Source organism: Calidris pugnax, unplaced genomic scaffold, assembly GCF_001431845.1.
Source record: "Calidris pugnax isolate Ruff unplaced genomic scaffold, ASM143184v1 scaffold8, whole genome shotgun sequence".
Taxonomy (NCBI): Eukaryota; Metazoa; Chordata; class Aves; order Charadriiformes; family Scolopacidae; genus Calidris; species Calidris pugnax.
In genome coordinates this window covers 1,676,277-1,701,856 of record NW_015090830.1, presented here as the reverse complement: position 1 = coordinate 1,701,856, position 25,580 = coordinate 1,676,277, and the positions used below count along the sequence as shown (strand labels likewise).

Below are 25,580 nucleotides of genomic sequence, written 5' to 3'. Positions count from 1 at the left end.
AAAGTGATCCAAAACACCAAATGCAATCAGATGATGTATTTTACACAGAATAATACTTGGAAAGTAATTGGAGCGTGCTCAAACACTCAGCTTCAAGACAACAGCTTTGAGTTACATAAAGTACATTCTATACTCTACAGATAACAGAGCAGCTAGGTTATAAAAACTGGCTTGGGTGATATTCCCCAGCCAGCACTCTCAGCCTACTCTTATTGTCGAGACAGATTTTCAAAATTGTTAAATACAGTTTTGAAAAGGTTGAAATGATTGGAAGATTCTCTTCTCTTCTGCTGTGAAATCCCCTAAATTGAGTGAAAAGGTCCTTCCAAAAACCGGTTTCCCTCAGAGACCCAACCAACACAACTGTTTCGCTTCATCCTTCATACAAAGTTTTCTCTAAATGTGTTTTGACAATACCAGAAATACACACGCATTTCCAGTTGCAAGCTTCCAGTTTTTTGCAGACACAGAGTGAAAGCAAAATAATATTCACAAGTTGTGAGAACAAATACTATACAAGCAAAAATCTTTCTTTGAATTCTTCCAGGTTACTGAAATGCTAAAGAAAAGCTTTAAAATAAATTAAAAGACATTATGGTATGTTTGCATAGAGCAACACACATATTTTCAGTGACAAAATTTGACAGATATGGCTCCCTCTGACTAGAAATAATGATTTCTCTAAAATGCCTACAGGGCCAGGTTCAGTCACCCTTCCAGTTATCTGGCACCAAATATCTAACACTTTTCTATTTACTTCCAGAGTAGTTATGAATCAAGGAACTGCTGAATGGGAGTAGAGATTTAGGAATTTCACACTTTGCCAGGAAAAGTACCAGAGGTCAAATTTCTCAGAATAAGTAAAAACAGAAGCATATGAACTGACAATCCTTGTTCTCCAAGAAACATGGTAATTACAAACAAATCAAGGATACATCTGTAAGAACCAATAGAGCATAGAATTACTAAGGATTTCTCTTTAAAAGAACAAACACATAATCACCTTTTTGGGAACTGCTCTTATTTCCAGACACCAGGTTAGAATGAATTTCAGAGTGCTTCTTTCAGGGATGTGTTGTGGACGAGTTGCTCCTAGTTTAGTGGGAGAAAAAAAACAGCAACAACAAAAAATGTGCATCCATTTACATCCAAAAATGGCATCACAGGGTGTCTTGTTCCTTCAAGAAATACAAGAGAGCTAAACTGCATTCTGTATGTTTGAACCCCAGCTGGTTAGTGGAAATTACAAACTAAACAGCAAGACAGTTTTCCAATGAAGTATCAATAACAATTTTCCATAGAACAGCCAAAATTTATCAAGAAAGCCAGAAACAGAGGGGTATAACACATGAGTGTTCAAATAAATTTCATTGCTAAACCACTCATGGTTTGTTGCCACTTTCCACCTTGAAGAAATTCAGAGGAATGATTACCAGGAAAAAGAACATCCACGTGGATGGCTGAACACCAACGCCAGGCTCAAGTTCCCAATCAGAAGCTAACTCATCTATAGTAAAACCAGCAGCAGCATTCTGTGCATCCTTTCTCTTTTTTAACACATTTCTGTGACTTCCAACATGCTTCTGTGAAATGACAGCTGCGTCCCAATATTGATGACAAAAACATTGAAAAGTATGCATACCATCTACTACCAGTACATAAAGGAGTATTTGTTCACGACCAGTGCATCACACCATACCTTTCTTTTTAGTGCCCTGCTTAACCTTTACGCAAACAAAACAGTCTCCTTTTTCAGAAAGTCCCAAGATTTGAAGAAGTTCTTCCACCTCATTGACATTGTTGGGACATATCACACAGAAGGCATCTCCAGGCTGATAGTCAAAGACTGTTTCCTGTTTTAAAATATGAGATAATTTCTATTAAATTGTATCATAAACCAAGGCCAACAGCATCCCAATTCCTAACAGCAGAAACCTTCCGACTGTTGTGGTCACATGAAGTCGTATGTTCTTTTACTCTGTAACAGCACTTCACTGTTTGGACCACATCAGAAACTAAATACTCATGTTTTCTTTTCAGGTTTAACCTCACTAATTAGAAAAGTCTTTCCCTATCTGTTTTAAATAGTTTGGACTTTCCTCAACAGAAGGAAAATAAATATGTATTAAGAGGACGCATTATATAATTAGCCAAGATCATAATAACTCATTAACGCAATATCCATGGAACAACAAATAAATTAATTTGACACTTTATTTCTGTTTTGATTCCAAGGAGTCATATGTTTCAGCAAACAAATCCAAGCTTTACTTACAAAATGGAACAGCCTAAGCTGACATCCTGTTGTAGAGGGAATTATTTTTTTCTTTTTAAGCATTCAGATAATTATCCCCTCAGTTATTATACATAACACACATGCATTTCACCTTTTATTTTAACCCACTATAAAAAAAGCCATCATTAACTTACTGCAGTATCAAGTTCTAAGAGCAATGCAGTTTTTATTGCATCTTCGCGAGTGAGCTGAACTGCTTTTGTAACTGGCACTTCAAAGGTTGCTCCCTCCAAAACCAGTGAGGACAGATGTGGATTCTGAAAAAGAGACACAAAATCTTACACTAAAAACGCAAACCAGCTGAATGACAGTTTACTATGACATACAGGAATTAGTGTTGTTACAATTCTTTTCAAACAATCTTAGAAAACAATTCAAAACTATGAGGAAAAACATGAATCTTCTATATGCATAGAGTGTTTTTCTCTACATTTTTAAAAATCACATTCAAGCAGTAACAGGCATATATTCAACTATAAAAAGTCAGTAGGCTTGAACACTCTAATGGGCCCAAACCACTATCAAATGCAGCAAGCTCTTTCCTTTTTCAAGAGCTGCCTTGAAAACAGCCAATTAGAGAATGGCATTTATGTTAAAACCCAAAACCTCCTGCCTAATAAAAGAATTACTAGGTATACAGAACGGACATAAGAAGAAAGACCAGAAGCTATCTAAAAACATCACTGCAGATTTACAGACTAAGACTTTGTGATGCAGATGTTAATTCTTCTCTTTGTACAGCAGGTCTTTGTTCAACATGGATTCATAGGAAAAGCACACTGGCTTTCGATCTACAGTTCGCCTTCCATTTCCAATAATAAAATTATGATCACATTTCTGCAATGACAAGTTTCTCTATTATTAAATATGCAGCAAGATTTTGAGCAATTTTACACCCTCTTAAGGTATTCTGCAAGTACTAAAAATTTAACAGAAACTGTCCTATACGTCTTTCTGCAGGAAGACGTTTTCACCATCCTAACATAAGACACTGAGGATTTTAATTTTTCCATTCCTGGCACTGCAAGGGCAAATTATTATTTAGCTAAACTATACTTTGACATGAGTGTCCATAACTCATACGGTAGTAACTAAATATTCTCAATATAAATGGGCCTCTCACTTACAATTCATAAACCTCCTGCGTTCAGGGATATATCACCCTTATAGAAATATCCACTTGCTCTTTTGAGCCATATGTAGGAGTAAACACTCATGCTGCTACCAGAGCTGAAGCCTTTCATCACTCAAAGTCCTTACCTCACCATGGGTGTCCTGAAACTGCACCTCTATATATTCTGGTGGCAAGGCAGGAATATTAAGAGCAGACTGAGAGACAGGAGGGACAGAACGAGCAAGTGAAGGTTCAGTGTCTCCAGTTGAAGCCACAAGATTGATGTCAACCAGTTTCTGTGTCAGCAGATCAGAATTTCTCACTCCCCCATCTTCTAGCTTCAAGTTCTGTACTTCTGAGCTTAAGTTTTGTTCAGGCACAATGTGGGGGGCCGCAGAGAGAGAGCTAGAAACAGCATCAACATCACTGCTCATGCCTTCTTTTTCTTTCTGCAATAGAAATGCTTCCTTGAGGGCAAGCCAAAGTCCATCAATCCAAGGATCAACCACTAATTCCAAACTGGAAAGGGAGTAAAAAAAAAAAAGGAGAAAGGAATGGATGAATTATTGTGACTTAATGGACCGTTAATTTACAAATAATGAAAAGACAACAAAAGCTAAAAATACTATTCATTTTCCATTTTTAATATATATCTGTAGCTGTTACCAGGATGACTTTTTTGTTAAAAAGATATTTTCATTTAGTTATTACCACTATTTGTAGAGTCTAAAGTGTGTAACAGCCTTACTCTTCTTCCAGTTTCTCATTTTTATTTTCTTATGCTGAACTTTATAACAGGACGTTGAAGGGATGGTAGTAAAATATGCAACTTTTCATTGTGCAATATCAATAGCTTATACTAATGTTCCATTTTTATTATTTTAGAACAAAAGATATAAGTTTTACAGTTATGGTAATGTTTGTGTTCAACTGCCTCGTATCATCATGCAGAGACATGATATTATCTCCAGCTCAAAATAAATAAGCCAAGACTGCAGCCTACTGGCGAGAAAGAGCAACAGAACAGGAAGGGAATAGTTTTCTTACATAATTCCTCTACAGCAATAAAAAAACCCCTCCTTACATAATTCCTCTCCAGTCACAAAAGTAGAGGAAAAAACAGAAAAAAAATATGTTTTATGGAACAGAGAAAAAAAATTAGAAATGATTGTAGGGTTTGTTTAAAGTAGCTCTACTTCAAGACGTAAGCTTGGATAAAGGCCTGATACATACGTAGAAACAGATTCCATTAGCCAGTACCACGCATGCTGCGAACTGGATTTATTTTTATTTGCTTCAGTAAACTGTCTACATTTTTAAATCCCTCCACTTATTCTGAATTACTTAATTTCTGTAACTGCTGCCCTCCATTTTTCCAGGCATTACAGATGTTTGCTCACACTTTAAAAATGGAGTTTTATTTAATGGCAATTAAGATTGAAGAAGTATACCGTGTTCAGACAGGACTCATTCCTATGAGGTGCTGAGTATTCAAGTCCTGCTGACTTAAAAGAGTTCACAATGTTTAGCCAAATTCACACATTATTATTGCATGCTGAAAAAATAAAATCCAAACTAACTCAGCTCTTACCCTACGCAATCATCTGCTAATCCTGTGTCGTAGAAGCGCTGGGCACCAAGTTCTTGCAGTCTTCGGTCTACTGTCTTTCCACCGTTACAAAAGAATGTGTACTCTGAATCTCCCAGACCTAGCAAATGTAAGGAAAGAGTAATCATGTCACCCAGGCTACACAGCCAAAGATCTGCAAAGACAACACAGGATTTTCTTGCAGGCAAACAGAAGATCTGATATAGCAAAGTGCGTGTTACCAGGACACTTTGGTGACCTTAAAAAAACCTTTGCTTGTTCCAAAGTAGGGCTGAAAAAGTGGTTCCTCTTTCACAAATGTAAGACACAGAATTTCTCTGACAACACTTCGCTGTGAATATTTCACACTTCAGAGGAATATTGCTTTAGTTTGAGGCTTTTAAAAAATACAAAACCACTCAAAGAAAAAATGTAAGGAACTGAAATAATTAGAAAATAGTGAAACTGATAAACTGTATGTGAATTACCAAAATAAATTGCCTCACCTTCAGGTTAAAATTGTTAATATATGTCAAGGACATAAGGGAGACAGTATTAAAAGTAATTTAAAAATATTGGAACCTTGACAAAAATAAATCGAACACAGGAGTGATTTTAAACAATATTAATTAAGAAATGTATGAAAATGTGCATAACCAAATCTGGTCTGACATCCTCCTCCTCAGGAATCAGATTTCTTTGTAGATCTCAATTTCACTGCGCTGGGTTTTCTGCCCTTTAACAGTCATGAAGACATTCTGTTAGAAGATGCTCTTTGTTAAAAAGGCATTGGACTCAGGAGTTATGCTCATGGAGGACCTGAGATTCTAACAGATCAACTAGACCACTGACCCCCCCTAGAAGTGATTAACAACACTACCTCATCCTTAACTGAAGTTTATCTAACAATCCCAAAGGTTAGGTAATCTTCACAAACTCTGTAATTCATTCGCACCAATGTTTCACTATCCTAACTATCACATTTTTTCACTGCCTGACCCTTTCTTGTGTACAATTTCAAACCACTAGACCTTTATTATTCCCACCTAGCAATGGACTATTCCTTTCTCCTTCATGATAGCTTTTTTTTTTCTTTTCTTTTAAAAAGACTTCTGTGCCCTCTCAAATACTTAGAGCAAACACTTCATTGGACAAGCTGAAATAGATACTATGAATGTATTTTAAGACTGATAACTTTTTAGACTAGAATCCCAAAACTTATTATAGCTTAGATACTATAATAATATCTGGTAGAACAAAAATCAGTATTAATTCAATGCTTATCTTCATATATGCATATATGAATTCAGTCAGCTGTGAAAAATCTAACCATTTCACAAACTGTAATGTATAACTAGGCAACAGCACATCATCTTCTCCAAACGTTACATGATTAAGAGGCATACATTTCAGATTATCACATTATAAATCCACTAGAAATTTCCTTTCCTCACTAGAAATCTAGAATTTTCCTTGCTTCTACCCATCACCTTAAACTTGTCAGGCAAAAATAACCTAGGTTCAAATAGAAGCTTTTGGAGTTTGTTTAAATACAAACTGAACTCTCGACACACTGACCTTACCATCAGCTCAAGATATATCAGATGTATTTTGCCAAATCTGTATTTTGCATATCAATCTTTAACCTGAAGTTATATTCCTTCTATTGACAAGTATGACATTCAAAATTAAAAAAAAATATATATATATTGCAAATGTAAACAGAAGGGATGATCTTAAAACCTTATTTTTTTTTAACAACACTTAATGCTGCCTTTCCCTCTATATAGAAAAATGCTCAATTACTCTCAAAATCAAGTAAACAAGTCCATAGAGACTTGGCAAAAGATCAAAACTTCAACAATTATAGATAGCTTACATCACATTTTGCTTATGCAAATAAAATTAAACTGTAAAAAAATTTAAATTGTTAGCTTACCTTCAGATCATTTCTGTGATACATTTCCTTCATTGCTCATAGAGGACATTACACAAAAAAGCTGTTCATGTTATAAAAATAAATGTTTTACAAGCATTTTAAAAAAACCCAAACAACCTATTCACAAGTAAGAAATACAAAAATCATTTACTGACAGACAAGTGTTGCAATAATATAGAAAATACTAAATCACCTAGCAATCCATACTGGAGATGTGCGAAATGATCAGGAGGCAAGGTTGTGTCTCGAATTTTCTTTACAAACTTGCGGGCAGTGTCTGGTGGGTCTCCAGTACCGGTAGTGGAAATGACAATAACTACAGGATCCTTCTCTGTTTCCAGGTTATACTACAAATATAGAACAAGTAAGTTACAAGGGGCCATTTAATACCTATTTGTGTACACAGAAAAATGTTTAATTTCATCGTACTTGTATTAAACCACAGAAGGTCTTTCAAGACATCTTGGCGATTCAATTTACAATCTCAGTTAGAGTTTTCAAGACCAGACTGGGTAAAGCTCTGAGGAATCTGCTCTGACCTCAGCTGACCTTCTTGTGAGACGACCTCATGAAGTCCCTTCCAACCTGAATTATCCTATGATCCCATAAACAAACACTGAAGGGCAGCATTTTGAGCAGGCTGGTACTCACACAAGGAATACTTCACAACTGCACTCAGCTTAAATACACAACTCGTCCAGTATTTGCTTTGTCAGGTGGAAAAAGCATCTTTTATACATGATCACAATCACACAGTTAGCCATAACCCCAGTAACTTCATACATATAACAGGTTTGGCTGTACAAACTGATGGGATATTATGTACATTTCATTAGGGATCATTTGGTTCTGTCTGATAACTTCCATGTTACATCTATCTTTGCCACTAAAAAGCCCCTGTGCTTTGGGGGCACTAAGGTAGCTCTTAATAGAGACAACGAGTTCCTGCTCTACAGTTTGATTCCTTTTGGCCCCTTCACTTTACTCTCCATTCATTTATCTCCCCTTTGCTAATGCAGATCTTTCACATTTCCCACAGTTTTATCAGTGCTACTCCCATTATACCAGCTTGACATGAGCTGCTTACACTTGGGATTGTGTGTCAGTTCCATAAATTCAGGTCTCGTGAAACCATTTATTACTTCTCAAGTGAAAAGCATTCTGTTTCTGTAATTATTCAAGCTTTCCACTGATAGCAAGCTGCAGCACTGTGCTAGAGTGCTGTTGGTCAGGTAATTCACACAATACACCATTTAACAGCACCCTGATGGACTATGGGTTTTGAATCACAGACAGTGAGCAACCATGTGAAACACAGCTCCACAGAAACACAGACTCCCTGTTTGTGAGTGACCTCTGGAGGTCACCCAGTCCCACGCCATGCTCTAAGTGGGACTAACTGCCAGCGCTGCCCAGGTCAGCTATGACTCTAGCTGGATTTTGAAAACTTCTAAGGGTGGAGATTCCACTCTTCTGGGCAGCCTCTTCCACCCAGAAGAGCTTCTTCCATTAGCGTCAAATCTGAGTTTATCAGGCCGTGCTCAGTGGGTTTTGCCTTCTGTTGTAGTCTTCTGCTGCCAAGAAGACTTTGGCTCAAGTAGGTTGTTAATAAGGTCACAGGCCGTGCTCAGTGGGTTTTGCCTTCTGTTGTAGTCTTCTGCTGCCAAGAAGACTTTGGCTCAAGTAGGTTGTCCTTAGCCTCCCCTTTGCCACAGTAAGCAACCTGAGCTTCTTTTACCGCTCTCTGTAGGTTTCAGTTTAAACTCTCCCCAGCATTCCAAGTTTAATAAAATAGTAGGGTTGTGAGAAAATACAAATAAAGTTTGCAAGAGATGCTATGTTTAATTGCAAGCAGTTTCAGGACTGCAATTCCAAACTTTAGAGTTTGAGCAGTTATCTTCTAAACACTTCACTCAATAAATCACTCAAACCTTACCCCCTCCTCAAGGCATATAAAAAGTTACCCCTTACATCCACAATCCAAAAAAGTTAGGAACACAAAGAAACAGAGCATCAAGGGGTTTCACTTTGTCATTTTTTTCCAAAACCTTTCAGCAGGACCAAAAGCAGTTGCATGGATCAATTTAAATTACCACCTGGAACAGTGTCCTGCTACAGACAGTGGCCAATTGCAGGTGTCTAGAGAAGTTTAAGAGAAGAGAGAAAGCTTGCAAGGATATTGCCCAAGTACTTTGCCAGGCTTCACTGAGTTATTGTCCAGGAATGTTCCAAACAGAGGTTTTGTCTTTTACAAGTTCAGGTGAACTCCAAGTAGCCACAAATTCCTGAGACTTCCAAAACCGAATTGTAACTTTTGCAATAAAAGACCTTAAGGGTCCTGTTGCAGTAATTCAGATTTTCAAAGCTTTCACAGCTGTTTTTCTAACTACAAATACAAGAGCTTTTGCAGTGTACCGTCACAGATGACTATTGCTTTTACAAAGAAAAGCAAACCCTTCAGGTACAAAATGAGACAGTATATTGGTGTCACATAAAAAATAACACTAGATTATGTTTCATTTAAAAGAAAAAAAGAAAAAAGATACAAGCATAGAAAGTAAAAGGTAGTATATTAGAACAGAGGTATGATTAGTTCATTAAATTCTTGCTTGTTCCACTACGCATTCCCCTGTGCAAACGTAAAGACCTTTTGGAAGCCAAATGCTTGTGGACAGACTCCTTAAGAAGAAAAGTCAAGGCCACCTGGCCTCTGGAAGGACAGAGGTCCTGCACTGATTTGTATCAATTATCAAGAAGTCTGATGTATCACCAGGCCAACATTTTACACAATTACATTTTTTCACTCTACTTTCCACTTCTTCCCATACCCTTGGTGTTACATCTTTGTCCCATTCTTTCTCTTTCCTTCAAAAGCACTCCTCAGCTGAGCACAGCAAGGGCACACAACAGCAGTGAGCCACCTGCTCAAGCTGTGAACCATTGCTGAAGGAAGAGGATGGGATCAGACACCCACATGATGTCTTAAACACAATAATACATATCATGGCAAACGTGCTTATTCAAACAACTCACCCAAGGCTGACAACATGCCCTATGACCCAAGATGATCTCCATTTAGCCTTGTATTTTACTGCTCCTATCTCACTTCCACTTCATTTCAGTCTTTCAGCAAGCATAAAAAGCAATCACAGTAACCAACCAAAGATTAATGACCTTTTCTCACCTATAAGAATGTAGGTGAGAGACACTACTTGGGAACAGCCAGTGTTTCTGAGACTTGAGCAGTATTTGATCATTCATTTCTGTATGGCAACAGGAGCACATTATGATTATTGACTCTGTAGCCAGCTATTCCATCCATAGCCCTTCACAGCAATCCCTTTAACTGATGACAAGGTCTGAGAAATACCCAACCACTACATAAAGATGGGCCTTCTAACTGAAACTTCTTACTTCCTCACCTAAGACATAGACACACACTCCTCTCCAAAACATGCATGTTGTAGAATAAATTCTCATATCTAATATGTCCCAAAGCCTTCACAAGAGGCACTACTGAATTCAAGCAAGCTCTTGCGCCAGTACGTTATGCCACCCAGCCTTCCCCCCGACCCCTTCAATTACATCTACACTTCTAGAAGTTCTCTTTATTTACAGTAAAGGGTAAGGAAAAGCTTAAGTGATAAAATCTACAAAGCTGCAGAAATTACTTTTTTCTTCAGTGCCCATTCTCAGAGTCTCAATTCAGTACATCTTTCTACCTCATCAATAACTTGCAGTTCTGAGTTGTCTTGCCAAATTTGACAAAATAGATTTATTCAAGTGGCAAGCTAGAAATATCCTGCCTACCGCCTTCCTGAAACTAATCTCCAAACCTGTCAAATGCAGAAGAAATGAAATGGAAGAATATAAGGAGAACCTTCACAGTCCCCGCTGGCTGCGTAGAAGTCTGTTAACACTTTGCTACTTACTCAGTGAACACTCATTCTAATGCAGATGTCCAGCTACCCAACGTGCAGTGTTATCCCCAAGAAACCACTGCTAAAAGGGAACCAAATTATTTATATAAAGTTTTCACATTTTCAAGTGCATGAAAAAAACTCTTTTAGGTGATCATCTCTGCTCATCTCATATAGAAATAGCAGGCTATCAAGTTTGGTTTGTTTTTTTTGTTTGAGGACATGCAGCTGAAAGTACTTTGTGAAGGAAATTACAGTCCATATTGCTTTTAGTCACAGACACGAACAGTTTTCACGTCATAACCCTTGTATAACAGCAAACAATAAAAAGCCACTTCCTTGCTCCAGCCAAGCTTTGCATTTCTTTCTAGAATAGATCTTCAGTGCACCCAGTGTGAACTGCAGTGAGCGCATATGCTAAGTAACTCAAGAAGACCTCACAAAAGCTCAGGGTCACGTTGAAGCCCATCCTTAAGAGAACACAGGACCTCAATGTCACAGAAAAACAACAGAAAAAATATAGTCATTTCTAACAACAGGAAAGCTGACCAGTAAATACAGAATTCATTCACCACTGCATACATAAATCATTTTCTAGAAGTCACTGCACTGTTAGAAGAGAGATCAAAGATATATTAAATTACTGTTCTAATAAGAAAAATCACAAGAAAGATATACCTTTGGCAGAAGGCTACTAAGCATCTGTGAGTATTGGTCCAAATTACAGATTAGTACGAAATGAAAATTTAAAACTAGATAGTATATTTTAGCTGGCTGGATGTGCTCAGCCTTCATGATTATTAACTCTAGCACATGAATAAAAATGCAGCCCTTAAATACCTATTTTTCAAAACAGCATGGAGTACCTCACCTTGTCCATTTCACTTATACAGTGCATATCAGCTTCAAGTCCATGGGCACCTGCTTGCTGCCATATTTCCTCAGCTATGGCTTTTGCCTGTCCCTTTTGTGTTGCATAAAGGAGCAAAAACCTCCTTTTTAAATCACAGCACATTTCTCAAAACACAGCACTTTTTTTTTCCCTTAAAGACACTGCAGGGGGAAAAAAAAGAAGAAAAAAAAGGGAATTTATTGCATGCAGAACAGCAAGATTTTGCTTTGTTTATTAGATTAAAAAGAGATACTTTAGAGGACAGAAGCACTGGTGTTTAACTTGGAAATGAGGCATCTACTCTGAAGGGAATCCATTTCTCACAACCAAGCTTTGCAAGCCAGTTTGCAAAGGACTCGTAATATTGGTCATATGTGCTGTACTACCTTGATATTGCAGTATGCCCAGTATCAAGAATATAGTTTGCAAATAATACAATAGAGAAACTAGTCTCCTGAAAATAAATACTACTTGTATTATGTAAGTTGTATTTTCCAGTTTAAGTCAGTGACTGCTTTGGTAACTTTTCTGAGATGTATTTGAAAATAAAACAAACCATAGACGTGGTGAAGTCAAATTACAACACCTGAGGAAAAAAATTCTTAGTGTTTTCTTTTTTGAAATCAGCATTTTTGCCTGAATGCCTTTTCACTTTACTATCCACTATGTCTATATTTTAGAACACCAACATTGGTTTTAATTTCATATTTCAAAAAGGAGTTTCTTATACAAGTATAACTTCAGAATTGAAACTTTGGGGTTTTTTCTTCTAAAAATAAGAAACCACCTTAGAGAAATCTGCTGTAGTATAATATGCCACTCCTTCACAAAGTCTTGCAAGCAGCAGGATGAATGAGATGCATATCCTTATCCATTCAGCTGTCCCATGAAAGTCTGAATGCCAAAAGTTTTCTGTCATGATTTTGACACAGACAGAACACAACAGATACAAGGACAACTTCAAGAAGCAGCAAATAAGAGACAAGCAGAATGTCTCATGTGTGTGTGTATTACAAATTAATTTTCTGTCAATATTTTCTCACTGCTAGGGAGCTGCAGTAGAACTCAAACACCTAGAATTACAACTGAGTAATTTTCAGTTCCCAGTCTGAGATTTTTTTTCACACGCCTGGGCCCAGTTTGCTGCACTTTACCTATTGCTCCCACACAGATTCAACTACGCAAAGCTTTCAGCATACTAGCCACATACACAGGTTTATGGAAACCTGTGGCTAAGCAATTTGAAGCTTATCTTTTTCCTTTTTCTCTCAAGGGAAAACCAACAGAGCTCAATTACAGAAGATGACTACAGCATTCTACTGATACGATACTCCCACAGTATGGCGGAAGGTTTCTCCAGTAAGAATATTTTTTTTTTTTAAAGCATACTTGTAAATCAAAAGTGGTAAAACTAAGTGATAGCTTCCTCAGAGTACAGCGCCTGTACCATACCTGAATTCCATGAAAAATGTAGTTACTAGATAATTTTAAAGCTTTCTTTGTATTTTGTTCTACTCCGTTGTCTATTATAGTTTTCACTTTAAATTGATTACATTATATTACCTAGAAACATTAGTAATGAACTTAACAGTCACTTTAAATAAATTCATTTAAATAACTGGCTTCATGTGCATGTGCACAGAAGAAGAGGCATACACCAAAACAATCCACAAAATGATTTTTCATCCTCCTTTTTGAAAAGAAATGCAAGGAAATTTGATGACACACAAACTGTGACAATTCATATGAAATACAGTTTAAATACCCTCCGATCCCTGTAGAAATACAGGTTCATCCTAGTCATATGCTATATTTTCACCCTAATGGTTCTCCTGTCAGCAGGTGGCAATGCCTGACTACAAAAGTAGAAAAACAATAAAGATAAAGCAGCATTTCATTACTACATTCTTTCTCATACCTCAGAAAGGGAGAAAGATAATCAGTTTTCCACTGGGACCACATCATAGCATAGCACAGAAGCTTTCTATACACAAAAAACTGAGGGGTAAGCTGCGCTGCCAACATTATAGCCAGGGGCTTACCAACAGACTTCAAAGAAAAGAGTCAGCTTGGGAAGATGTATAAGAGAAGCATGAAAATGTGCAATAGCAGGGGTAGAGGAGAGGGCAACAGAAAGAAGAGCTGTCACAATGTGGTTTGACATGGCCAGGTGTTACCCTAATAGCACTGTGATCTCAGCCTAGGTCAGGTAAAGCAGCCTCCCCATCAGACACTGTGAGCTGCTTCCACTCCAGTTAGTACAGTAACAACAAAGGGTGCAAAAAGGAGCTACCCACATCTCGGGTGCATGCATGTGAACTGGCAGGGAGCTTTCTCACTGGCGTGCAGACTAGTAGATAGCATAGAGACACAAAAATTGGAGGAATCACATCTCCCATAGAAGGTGTGTGTTAACAAGAGAACCCACACAGCCACAAGAGGGGATTGTGCTTGAGATGCGTACCTCCTGAGAGGGGACTGTGCGTACCTAACAGTGCCAACGTGTGCTTGTGGGGAAGGGGGAGGCCACAATTAGACAATTCCTTGCAATTAGATACAGAAGCCTGTTTAAATGTTTGTAGGCATTTATTAACATTTCCTAAATGCATAATATTGTAACTGTTGCATTGCTACTAATTTTGAATATATAGTTCAATTAACTGATTAAACAGTAGTTTAATTAACCACCTAACAGTTCAGTATGTCGTTAACAGATCAATAACATCCCTTGGATCTTGCTTCGATCTAAACTACACAAGTTGAAGAGCTTCTCCCTGTGAGAGCACCTTCGCTCTGTCATCAACCAGAAGAGCTTCACACACAAACTGATCAAGTGATGCCTGCTAAAAGGAAGGAAAATCAGTCATGCCTACCTGCAGATGAACACAGTCACAAACCAGGAACACGCCTGCACTCAGATGAACACACTGCCTGCGTTACTCTTGCTTTGCTGCACTATACACTCTTCAAAGATGATATGCTACTTCCACTTATGTGGTCTCAGTTCAACTGAAATAAAGAGGGGGGAAAAATGGTAACTCTTGACTATTGAGCTTTCTAGAGAATCCATCTAACTTTAATACTATTACCACAACAGCAGCCTTTAACACGTTGATGTTTTGGTAGTCACAGGCCAAAAAACACCACAAAGTTTAAGCTGGAAAAACAAGCCAGGATGTCCTGGCTCAAACCAGGTCTTACAGTGAAACTAAGCACAAAATTCCAAATTATAGCTCATCCAATCAAGTACTCAGAAAATTCAGAAAACTACCAGTTCACAAAAGATTAATAGGGAGCCCACTGGCTCCATACAACAACACACCATAGGGAGCAAACAAGTCAAGTGTGAACACCAGTCAGAGTTTTACTGAACCAGATGTGCTGGACCTGGTAACTACGGAGCTGTACTGTAAGGCCAAACTTCCTATTTCATGTAGCTGGTCTGTCAAAAAATGTCAAACTGCATGGCAGGATAAAAACACATGAAGCTCCTGCAGTAGCTTTTACAGACTTCTGCATGGTTTTAAACCGGGTTGCAGGACTGTGCCTTCAGAGCCATGCCCATTCCCATACCATTTTTTCAACTCTTACAGGCTTGCTCAGAATCACTTTCACTCTGCGACCAAGATAAATGTAAAAAACCCATTAAAACCTCAATGAAAGCAGCGAGACAGCAGCATGTGAAACCTTTCAGGGCCTAGGGTTGACCTTCCACCCAGCAATATTTGGGTGGACCAACGGACACCCGGCCGGGAAGGAGGAGACCCATCCCTCAGGAGGGCCGGCGGTTGCCGGGAGCTAAAGCCGGGTCCACACCGGAGGCTTCTACGCAGCTGCAGCAACTCAAGCCTCCCAGAGCGCCGGGCCCCTCGCCTCCCGCCCGGCTGCCCCTCAGAGCGCTACCCTGCGGCCGAGGGGAGCTGAAGGGTGCGCTTTTGATCCATACGTACACGGGAACAAATCCGGCTCCCAAAGCAAAGCCACCGAGTTCCACCGCGCTACGCCACGCAAAGACCTACGGGGCCGGGACGGGGCGAGGCGGCCCCAGAGCGGGAAGGCGGCGGCCTGAGGCAGGCGCCGGAAGAGCGGCGGAAGCTCCCGGCAGTCCCCGCGCTGCCCGTCATGGCGGCGGAGGTGAGGCTCCCCCGGCAGCGCCGGCAGTCCTCAGCGGTGGAGGGAGGCCGGAGGGAGGGGGACTGGCGCCCCGGCCGGCGGTAGGGGCTGGGGCGGGAGGGGAAGACGCGCCTCGGCCTGCCCGTCTCTCGCCGCTCTCGGCGGGGGGAGGCGTGGGGCCTGCGAGGCCGGGCGGGCGGAGAGGCCCAGGCCCGCCCGTGTCGGAATCACCCATCGACGCCCCGGCTGCCGGAACACACACACCCCACACACCCCTCTCCCCCCCCCTCTCCCCCGGGAGCCCCTCTGCTGCCCGGCGGCCCCGGCCCGCTGGGGTAAGGAGGCAGGCACCGCCGCGCTGCTGGAGGAAACGTCCCCGTTGCTTCTTCCCCCTCACGGTGCTTTAGGGAGACGCCGGGCAGGGACAGGCTGCGGCCTGGCACACACCTCTCCCTGCTCCCGGCAGGTTCATCGCCGGTGGTCGGGGGAGAGGGGTCAGCCCTGTCGTCTCCAGAAGCCAAAAGGTTTTTTATGGCCTGTGTTTTAATGATTCTTTTTTCCAAACTATATATGTATATATATATGTGTTTTTCTTCCTCTAGGTATCTTTTGAGAACACGTTTGATCCAGTATGGCTTTGATTAGCCAAAAAAGTTTCCAGTTTTATTCATCCAGCGCACCAGCGAGCAGGTCCCTTTTGACGACCCTAAGCAAAAGGTTGAGCTTCATCAGTGGGCAGCAAAAGCCCCAAAACTGTAGCTCTGTAGCCATGAGGATGCTATGTTTCAAAGATAAATCTCAGTATATGTTTTGTAGGAAAAACCTTGTACAATTGTGGATACAGACTCTTTCTGTTAATGAAACTGTGCATCTTTGTGGAGATCATGGGAGCAGTACTAAATCTAATAACATGTGGATGGATGAGCAACTGTTTTTGAAGAAGTTGAACAGCCTTTGTACATCGAAAGAGATTTTTGACTTTCTTAGCTCTCTGGAAGTCATGTCTGATACTCTGGCATCAGGAGCCCTGCAGAGGATTTCTGAAGTTGAGGTGGATGACAATGGTCTGAAAAACCCTGAAGGAGTGTTAGAGAATGAAGTTTTCAGGGCATTATGCTTCCAGTTTGAATTTGAATCCCCAAAACTGTCAAACACCGGGCTGCTGAATGCACTGCAAGCTTTGATAAAACTACGTATAGATCCCCGGAGCACACTGATGGCAAGCTTGCTTTCAGAGGGGAAGGAGCGGCTTGCTAAAGGACAGCTGACTCTTAGAAATCTGTGTGCTCTTGGAGAGAGTTTGCTTGAGTTGGAAGGCCCAGGTTGCGTGATGCTGGAACAGATTGTGAACCACATGCAAGAAAAAGACATTGAGAAGTGGAGTCCTAGGGAAATGGTCATGGTTTATAAGATGCTGCAGGTGACTGCCAGGGAAGGGGAGCAATACCAAGACTTGCTAAACAGACTGAATGGTGTCACTTTAAACATAGTTTCCCAGCTAAGCCCAGCGTTCACAAGCATAATACTGAATTCGCTGGTTGTTCTTCATCAGACTCAGGCAGTTCCCTTGGTCACAGCACTCTGTAAACATTCTGTGAAGCATATTCCATATTTCACAGATGATGAACTGGTAAACGTACTGGAAGCCTTACTGTACTTTGGACATCGTGAAGAAATCTTTACAGAGGCACTGGAAACACATGTTCCCAAGTCCATCTTTACCATGCATCCTCAGACAGTCAGCAAAATCATGCAGTATTGCTGCGAAAAGATGATCCTTTCTAAGCCCATCTTTGATGCAGTGGCAGAAGGTTTCATTTCTGATGCTGACACATTTACCACTGACCAGGTTGCTGGGTACATTATACCATTTGGGACTCTTAACTATCAGCCTCCAAGTGCTTCTTCCTTGTTTAGGAAGCTCGAAACCATACTGCATTCTCGTTTTAGTCACTTTCAGCCTCGCACCTTACTGAACCTGCTGCACTCCTGTGTCCTTATTCAACGTTACCCAGTAAATTTTCTGCCAAAGGTATTTAGTCCCTATTTTCTGCAACAGCTTCAAGGTAAGGAGCAGCGTTTCTCTTGTGATGTTCCACATTTCTATTATGTGACGTGTCTCTTGTCAGGCACCCATTTCTTATCACTTTCATTTGTCAAATAAACACTGACCTGATTAGAGTGACTGGATAATAGTGATCAGGAGGCCAAAGACCGTTGCTTCCTTGCACAGTCTTGTTGTCTTTCAGTTTATATCATTTAGAGGAGTTTGAAAATTGCACCATACAATCTCAGAGATTTGAATTTCCTTTAAAAAAATTATTTCAGTTAATCCTTCTGCTTTTCTGAAAAATACTAACATTCTGTTTTACCCTTGTTTGTCCTTTGTCTCATACACGTTTTGGATGCTAAGTTATTCTATGGAGAAAATGTGTTAGTTTTAACTCCAGCTGTTTAGTGTTTTTTGCCTATGCAGCGACTGATGTGAATACTCACAATGAAGTGAGGCTATGTTACTATGAGACTGGTAACACTAGGAAGGCTTGTGAGACCAGTTATTATGGAACTAACAAGACTTGAAACCATTAAGTGGTAGATTTTTTTTAATGGCCATGATACTTGGAATGATGCAGGAGTGACATCACATATAGTTCAGTGATTCTGCGTTCATTTTTCTCTAAATCATTGCATTGTAATGAGTGCCACGTGAAGGATGTGGCATAAAGGTGGAACACTGGATAGTGAGTCCTGAGACTTGACTTTTATTCTGTATATAGTTCTCCATTTGCTTTGTGGCTTTGGGCAAGTTACTTCACTTTTCTGTATCTTTTTCTTCCCCCTCAACTGTTTGCTTTGCTGTCCTGGATCTCATACTCTTTAGGGTGGAGACTGACTCTTGGGTGTTTTACTCAGAGGCTTGCACAAGGGAGGACGTATTTCAAAAAGCAATAGAAATACTAGTAGTACTGATTGTGAAGCTAAAATAATTGCCTTCCGCTTGTGGCCTGCTGACTGCTTGTCTTTTTAAGGTTAAGCCCTCTGTGACTTAACATAATCCTTATTTCTGGCTGTTTTCCTAAGCATGGAAGCCCCTCTCTTCCTGAGGCTCTGAGGGCAAGGTACATCATCACAGTTGTCAGAAAAACTGTTCACAGCATTTAAAATTGGGACCAAATTATAATGGACAAGAAAAGTTACAGTAACTGTTCCACAGCTTACATAGTAAGTTCACCTACTACTATTACAGAAATAATGCTCAAGATTAGTACAAATTCTAGAGATAAATGAGTTGAAGTGTAACATTTGGAGAAAAGAATTTTTTATTACTGATAAGAACGTATTACAATTATATACACGGAATTTGTAAATCTCAGTCAGTACAGAATGTATTTTTCAAATACTGTTTTGCCTTATAATTCCATTGCATGTAAGTGATTCTAGTGCTTTATTCCTTACCTTCTGCCAGCCTGCATCGTGTCCAGCTTTGCAGGTGGGGGTAAGGTAGAACCAGGTATGGACTTCTGCTGTCATCTCTTTTGTCAACTCTTTTGTTCTTTCAGGATAACGATTATTGTGTTGTATTCATGCTTCCAACTTGATTGTGTTTCTCTTTCATATTGTATTATGATCAGCTTGTGAAAGCTGAAAAGGGTAAATGGGTAAAGCTGAAAAAATTAAGCCAACAATTATGCACTGCAAATTAATTAAAGTAAAAGTGAGATCTGAACCAGTAAAACATCAACAGCATCATAAATGTGAGCAGTTAAGGATAGGCTGGTATGTTTTTTTTAATTATCTAGGTAAAAATGGAAATTGAATTTCAAGGCTCACATATGTTTTAACAAGGCATAAAGATTGGTCCTTCATCCTGGTTTTTAAATTACTTTTAATCTAGAATCTGATACGGTTATGTGAGGCTTCTTCCCTTTGGTGTCCTTTCTGCTGACTGCACTCCTCTGGGTGGACACTTTCTCTGCCCATCTTTGTTCTGTGCCCTGAGCTCCTTTCCTTTCTAACTCTGAGCAAGCACGACAGCCTCATACTTGGCCCCATGTCTTACCGTACTGAGGAAAACATTATGAAATTTAAAACTCTACCCCATGGTTTATCCCATCTTGCTTAAGAGGTCTCAGAGTCTGCTCACGCGCTGCTTCTAAGACTGTCTTGTCTGCAAGGCCTGCCTTCACCTAGTCGTTTTTTTTTCCTCAGGTCTAGTAAGCTTCTAGAACATCCCCCCTGTCGTAGCCTGTCCTTGCCTCTAACTAACTGCTGCATAATCCAATGTTTTTGGACACAAACCTGTTATGAACAACACAGTTATAAGCTATAGATTTTAAGTAATTCTGTGTTAGATAGTAAAGCATATTTAGTGGCATTATAGGTGTATGTAAGTTATGCCAGAAAGACGAGTGACTTCTCAAGATCTCAGCTAAGATTGCTTTGTTAATAAAACTCTCTATAAGATCGAGTTTTCAAAGTCATTAGAGACTTTGGTCACTCAGTTTTTAGCTGTTCAACATGAAATACCTTAAGGGGTTGATTTTTAGGACGCAGACGTCATGTCCTAAAAAACAGAATGTCTTTTAAAGTTCTCAAGATGATAATTAGAAAATAGAAACCTCATATTACCAGTTATTTTGAATATGTTCTTTTAAATCAAAAAAGGTATTTAACCATAGTGGTCAAAGTTCAGAACAGGAATTCGAGAAGACGACCTGCATGATTAGCATCTTACAATACATAATGGTTTTTACCATTCTGTAATAATACTTTGCATGTAACATGAAAGATACTTCAAGTATACACTTGTAAACAAATCTCCAGAAGTTAAGTATTATTCACTACTTTCACATATAAAAAAAAGCCCAGCTGAATGAAACAATGAGATCCTGGGATTATAACTTGGTGAGAAGAGGTCGTAGGAAAAAGGAAATGAGATACTTCTCCAGGACTTCAACTCAAACTTATTCCTCCCTGTAGAATGTCCCGCACCTCTCAGATTTTTTTTTTTTTTTCTGAAAGAATAACATAGTCTTAACTAAGATTTTCCTAGTTGTATATTTATTTATTTTTATATTTCTATAAACCATTTCTGATTTTTCTATGTCATTTCACAATTGATCTTTCTGTTCATTCCAACAATGACCAAGAGTGGTAATGATCAGGTAGCTTCTCTGCACGTTTTTCCTCACTTGTGTCTGATGGTTTGTGTAAAGATACTTTGCTGAAGGTCCACCTGAAAGCCTCAATATTGTTGTTTCAGCTCAGCCACCTGGTTTGGACAGAATTGTTACCTCCCAGCTGACCCAGCTTTTTCTGACTGTTACCCTGGAGTGCCCATCTTATGAGGTATGGTACATATGAAACCAGACTGATGTTAACAAGAGGTGATAAGGTCATTGGAGCCCTGTTGATAGTTGAGAATTGTCTTCCCCGTAAAAACATTGGAATTAGGCTGAAATAGCTTTTTTTTTTTCCCTTGATGAAAATACGAAGCTTTTCTACCTGCTTGATTGACTTGATATGTTTGTATGTTTGATGGAACTGACTGGCTCTAAGTTAAAGTGCTTTTTATGTATGATTGAGTACTTTTCAAACAACTACTCCTTTTTTTTAATGTTTGGTTTCTGAACTCTTGGAGCACAAAAGAGATCAGGCACTTAGATGTTGGCCTGACTGCAGAGGAATAAAGCAGTTGTGCATTTCTCGTGAGCGGTATGTTCAGCGTGACAGCATGGCAGCTTGCTGAGGATGTTCCGGTTATTCTTTTGGGGTCTTTTTTTAAGTTTTTGTAAGTGACTGTAAGTCCCTCAATAGACATGGCTTTGAAATGCACAGAATACATTTTGCTACATTAATATGAGATAGTTACAAAAATGTTATCTTCCTTTTTGTTTTATTTGGTTTTCTGTCATTATGTAGGGTCCAAGACTCCTTCCAAAGTATCAAATAAAGGCCTTTCTCATGCCTCAGAGTTCTCTGGATGTTCACCTTCTCAAAAAGGTGAAGACTGGATTACTTTATTTACTGAAAAAAAGAATATATTTTGCATCAGAGGTATCAACACCATATTTCTATACAGTTGGTAAGTAACATTTCTTTAGATTAATGATAAAATGTGTGCTTATGCTGTCAAAACTTCAGGCTCAGTTATTTTCTAGAAATAGAAATGATTGATTTTTATCCTTTTATGGGCATTCTGAATTGTGCAAATACAGAAAAAGTAAACTGGAATACAGAACTCTGTAGAGGGTATGAAATGAGGAAACATTGTGAGAACTTTAAGGAAATGCATTTTCAAGGTCAGAAAGAACAGGGAGAGAAAAGAACTGCAATGTTACTTGGAATTTATACAGCTAGTCTGTACTGAAAATAGCTGCCAACTCTTGTATTCTGTGTTTTTACTATTGGCTCCTTTTTTACTTATCCTGCAAACAATTTGTATAACGTAAAGCAAAATGAGACAATGGCACTTGCTATTGATCTCTCTGTGTTGGTGATGAGTAGAGAAAGGCAGAGCTGGAAGGTTTTCGGCCTTCTGCCCTGCTCAGCTGGGCTCCCCCTCCCCTTTGCAAGAGCTGTTGACTACCTGTAATCAGAGGGGGTTTCTGGACTGAAGGAGAGGAGTATGCAAAACAGTGTTTCATTTGCCAGGAATGTGTGCCCAGGAGAGATGGGTCATAAAAAAGATGTTGAGGGAAGGATCTCTTGGACCCTGTGGAAGGATAAAAAAAAAACAAAACAAAAAAAAAAAAAAAAACAAAAATGAAGAGAGAGGGATGATTCCAGAATTATTCCGCATTTCAGGTTCCACATGGGGTTAAATTTGGCAGGGTTTAGGTCCAGAGAGAGAGAGTGTCTCCCCAAAACCCTCATAAATCCAGAGGCCCTACGCAGCCCAGCAAAGTGCAATTTAACTACAATACGGTTTTTAGTGGACTTGGAATACTATTTTGCTGTTAGCATTATGAAAGGCTGAAGTGTTACTAATTATCATTCATTTGTCTTAAATAGCCTATGCATATCTTTTGCAGGCCTCTGTGATTCAGAAAAAGGTATTGCGATACTATTTTAGTTATTGTATAAAACAATGAACTGTAAGCAGATGAGAATTACAGCAAACAGTTTGCTATATGGACTGAATATTAAAGTCACTTCTCTTTCCATCTATTCTAGATATTGAGATTAAATTAGATGAAGAAGGTTTTGTATTGCCTGCTGCCCAATGTGAAGAGGTACACAGACGGTAAGAGAATAAAAGTAACCACGGGTACAATGTCAACATCAACAAAGAGCATCCAGGGTGAAACTCTGGCAAAATTTAAGCTAATTGGAGTTTTGCCATTGACCTCAACAAAGCTAAGGTTTCACATTGAAACCCCTGGCAAATGGATGAAGTTGGCAAAATTAATGATCTGTACTTTTTCCTCATTGTTTTGCCTCCTGACTATACAGTGTCAGACAATTAGTCTCTCCACCCAGTGGCAGTCAGGATCAAAGTGATCCTGATTTGGCTTACAGTAATGTATTTTAATCTTTAGTAATTAATTTTCAAATTAAAACCAAATTAATTCTAATTGAGTCTGTCCACATAGATTTTAACACAGTTAAGCCAGTCTGAGTTCACAAATTTACTGCTGTAAAGAATCCTAATGAGAGTATTTGCTACAGATGCTGTTTTTATTGAAAAATGCATAGATGTTTATGAAATATGTTAAACAAGGATTATTTTGTGAAACCTTGGATACAAAGTTAAGCAACCTGCCTGTGTGCTATTTGCAACTGCACTTCTGTGGATAAAGTAAAAGTCTTTGAAAAGGTTATGTTGGCTCCAGCTTAACCTTCACAAGACTCACAGAGAATATAGGTTCTTGCAAAAATCCTATCCTTTAATATTTAAGAATAGGCTTTGATTATTTTTTTAAAAAATTACAGCTTTCATGTGTAGATAAGGTCACAATATACTTAACATACTGAAAATTTAAGTCATTTTTCTACAGTGGATATACACATTTTTCTTTAAGGTGATGTGATATTTATCACCAAGTAGAAAAAATACAATCCGGAAGCTGCCAACCGTAGATATGGGTTTAACTTAGACAAATTTATCTTAAAGTTAACTTTAACAGGTTTAACAGGAACACTAGTAAGTTGAATAAATTTAGCTGCTGAAATGTTTTCAAACCAAGACAAGTATTTTGTATGTTTTTCCTCTAGAAGAATTCAAAGAGCTTACCCGCAGTAGCATTAAAAATATCAAACTCTTATTAACTTGTATGGTAATTTTTGTTCAGAGCATATAACTAAGCTTTTCAGGTTTAGTTTCACTAAGCTTCAGGCTTTCCCCCTCCCACCTGTAAGCTGAGTGATTTAAATTGAGTGAAGTAGGTAACTCCCACCCTACAGCATCTAATTCTAGAAGGTATTAGGAAGTAAGAGGGGAGTTATTGTCTCATGCTTCTTAGGAACCACAGTAGTTGTGGTGACTAAAATAACTTGGGTTTTTTTGATGCTGTACTTGTGCTTGATTTCAGAATTGCTGTCTGTGTGGATGGCCGAAATAGATTTTGCGTTAACAGCCACAATCTGCTGGGAGAAGAAGCTATTAAACAGAGACATCTTCAATTACTCGGTTATGAAGTTGTGCAGGTAAAGTCCAAAGACAGTGGTTTGCTTTTGCTCTGTCTGGCTAACAAAACAAGGGAAAAATCATTATTTTATAATGCCTAAAACTGTAGTTGCAATTACTTCCCAATTGCAGATGTGGTCTTGTCCTTTCTGCATTATGTTCACTCTGCCTCACTTTTGCCTTTTTGAGGGTGTTACAGAAATTCCATTTTCTTCCTTGGATCAGTTAGTGTTTTCTGCCAAATAGTGGCTGCTTGAAAGAGTACTTCTCTGCAGTGATTAAGGTTCAAATCTTGACTAACAGTTCAGTAGACTTGGGATTTTTAATTTAATACGTTTTAAGTATTTAATTATTTAATACTAAGATCTGAATTTGGGGTTTAAAAAGAGGAGTTAAAAAAAAAAGGAACTGCTTTGTATTGTAAATAATATTTTCACAACAGAATATATCCTTTATTTTGCATGTTGAATTAATAGGGTTACTTTTATCTTTAAAAATACTTTGGACCAAACCAGTTAATTTGACATTTTGGAGATATTTTTTTTCCATTTATAATCACTTCTCACATAAGCCTATGTCAGTTATATTTAACTTAATTAAACTGTTATGGATATCACTTTTTGGTTTACAATAATCTCTGTTCAAGTGATTTACAGATCAATAACATGCTTAGGATTAAATGTTTAATTTTAAAAAAAGAGAAATCTTTGATGTGTAATTTTATATCTGCTTAATGAACATCAGTCTTACAGAGTTGTTTATTAGAAGGCATTTCCAGCAATCATTGTTGTTTTGTTTCCAGATTCCGTTTTTTGAGATAGAGAGTCTACAAAATTGCAGAAAAATGGCAGAGTATCTACACAAAAAAATCTTTCCTCATACATACTGACTTGACTACTGACACTGGAGAATAATACTAAATCACTGGTTGACCTCCTGTACTATAAAGTGTAAATATTGTGTGTATAAGAACAATTCTGTTTTCTAAATAACTCCACCTAAGATGATTTAAGCTTCTGAATGTGACACCTTCCAACATTTGGAACAATTGACATGTAAAGAGTAATAAAGAGCAACATATTTTCATAA

The 25,580-nt window shown here is 38.8% G+C and overlaps 2 protein-coding genes across 2 annotated transcripts in view; one reads left to right on the top strand and one right to left on the bottom strand.

Moving 5' to 3' along the window:
* Positions 1 to 15,832, bottom strand: part of MTRR (5-methyltetrahydrofolate-homocysteine methyltransferase reductase) — a 25,228-nt gene extending 9,396 nt beyond the window's left edge. The window contains exons 1-9 of the mRNA XM_014940938.1: positions 15,700 to 15,832; positions 14,623 to 14,758; positions 11,729 to 11,910; positions 7,131 to 7,284; positions 5,002 to 5,119; positions 3,557 to 3,929; positions 2,431 to 2,553; positions 1,700 to 1,853; positions 1,004 to 1,092 (exon numbers count right to left, since the gene is read on the bottom strand). Of these exons, the coding sequence (XP_014796424.1) occupies positions 1,004 to 1,092; positions 1,700 to 1,853; positions 2,431 to 2,553; positions 3,557 to 3,929; positions 5,002 to 5,119; positions 7,131 to 7,284; positions 11,729 to 11,872 (1,155 nt within the window). The 5' untranslated portion in view covers positions 11,873 to 11,910; positions 14,623 to 14,758; positions 15,700 to 15,832. The remainder of the gene's footprint in view (positions 1 to 1,003; positions 1,093 to 1,699; positions 1,854 to 2,430; positions 2,554 to 3,556; positions 3,930 to 5,001; positions 5,120 to 7,130; positions 7,285 to 11,728; positions 11,911 to 14,622; positions 14,759 to 15,699) is intronic.
* On the top strand, positions 15,751 to 25,580 carry FASTKD3 (FAST kinase domains 3). The gene is made up of 7 exons (XM_014940939.1): positions 15,751 to 15,883; positions 16,465 to 17,928; positions 21,126 to 21,211; positions 21,785 to 21,947; positions 23,039 to 23,108; positions 24,397 to 24,511; positions 25,294 to 25,580. The coding sequence occupies exons 2-7, from the start codon at positions 16,494 to 16,496 to the stop codon at positions 25,378 to 25,380; spliced, it is 1,956 nt and encodes a 651-aa protein (XP_014796425.1). The 5' UTR covers positions 15,751 to 15,883; positions 16,465 to 16,493; the 3' UTR covers positions 25,381 to 25,580.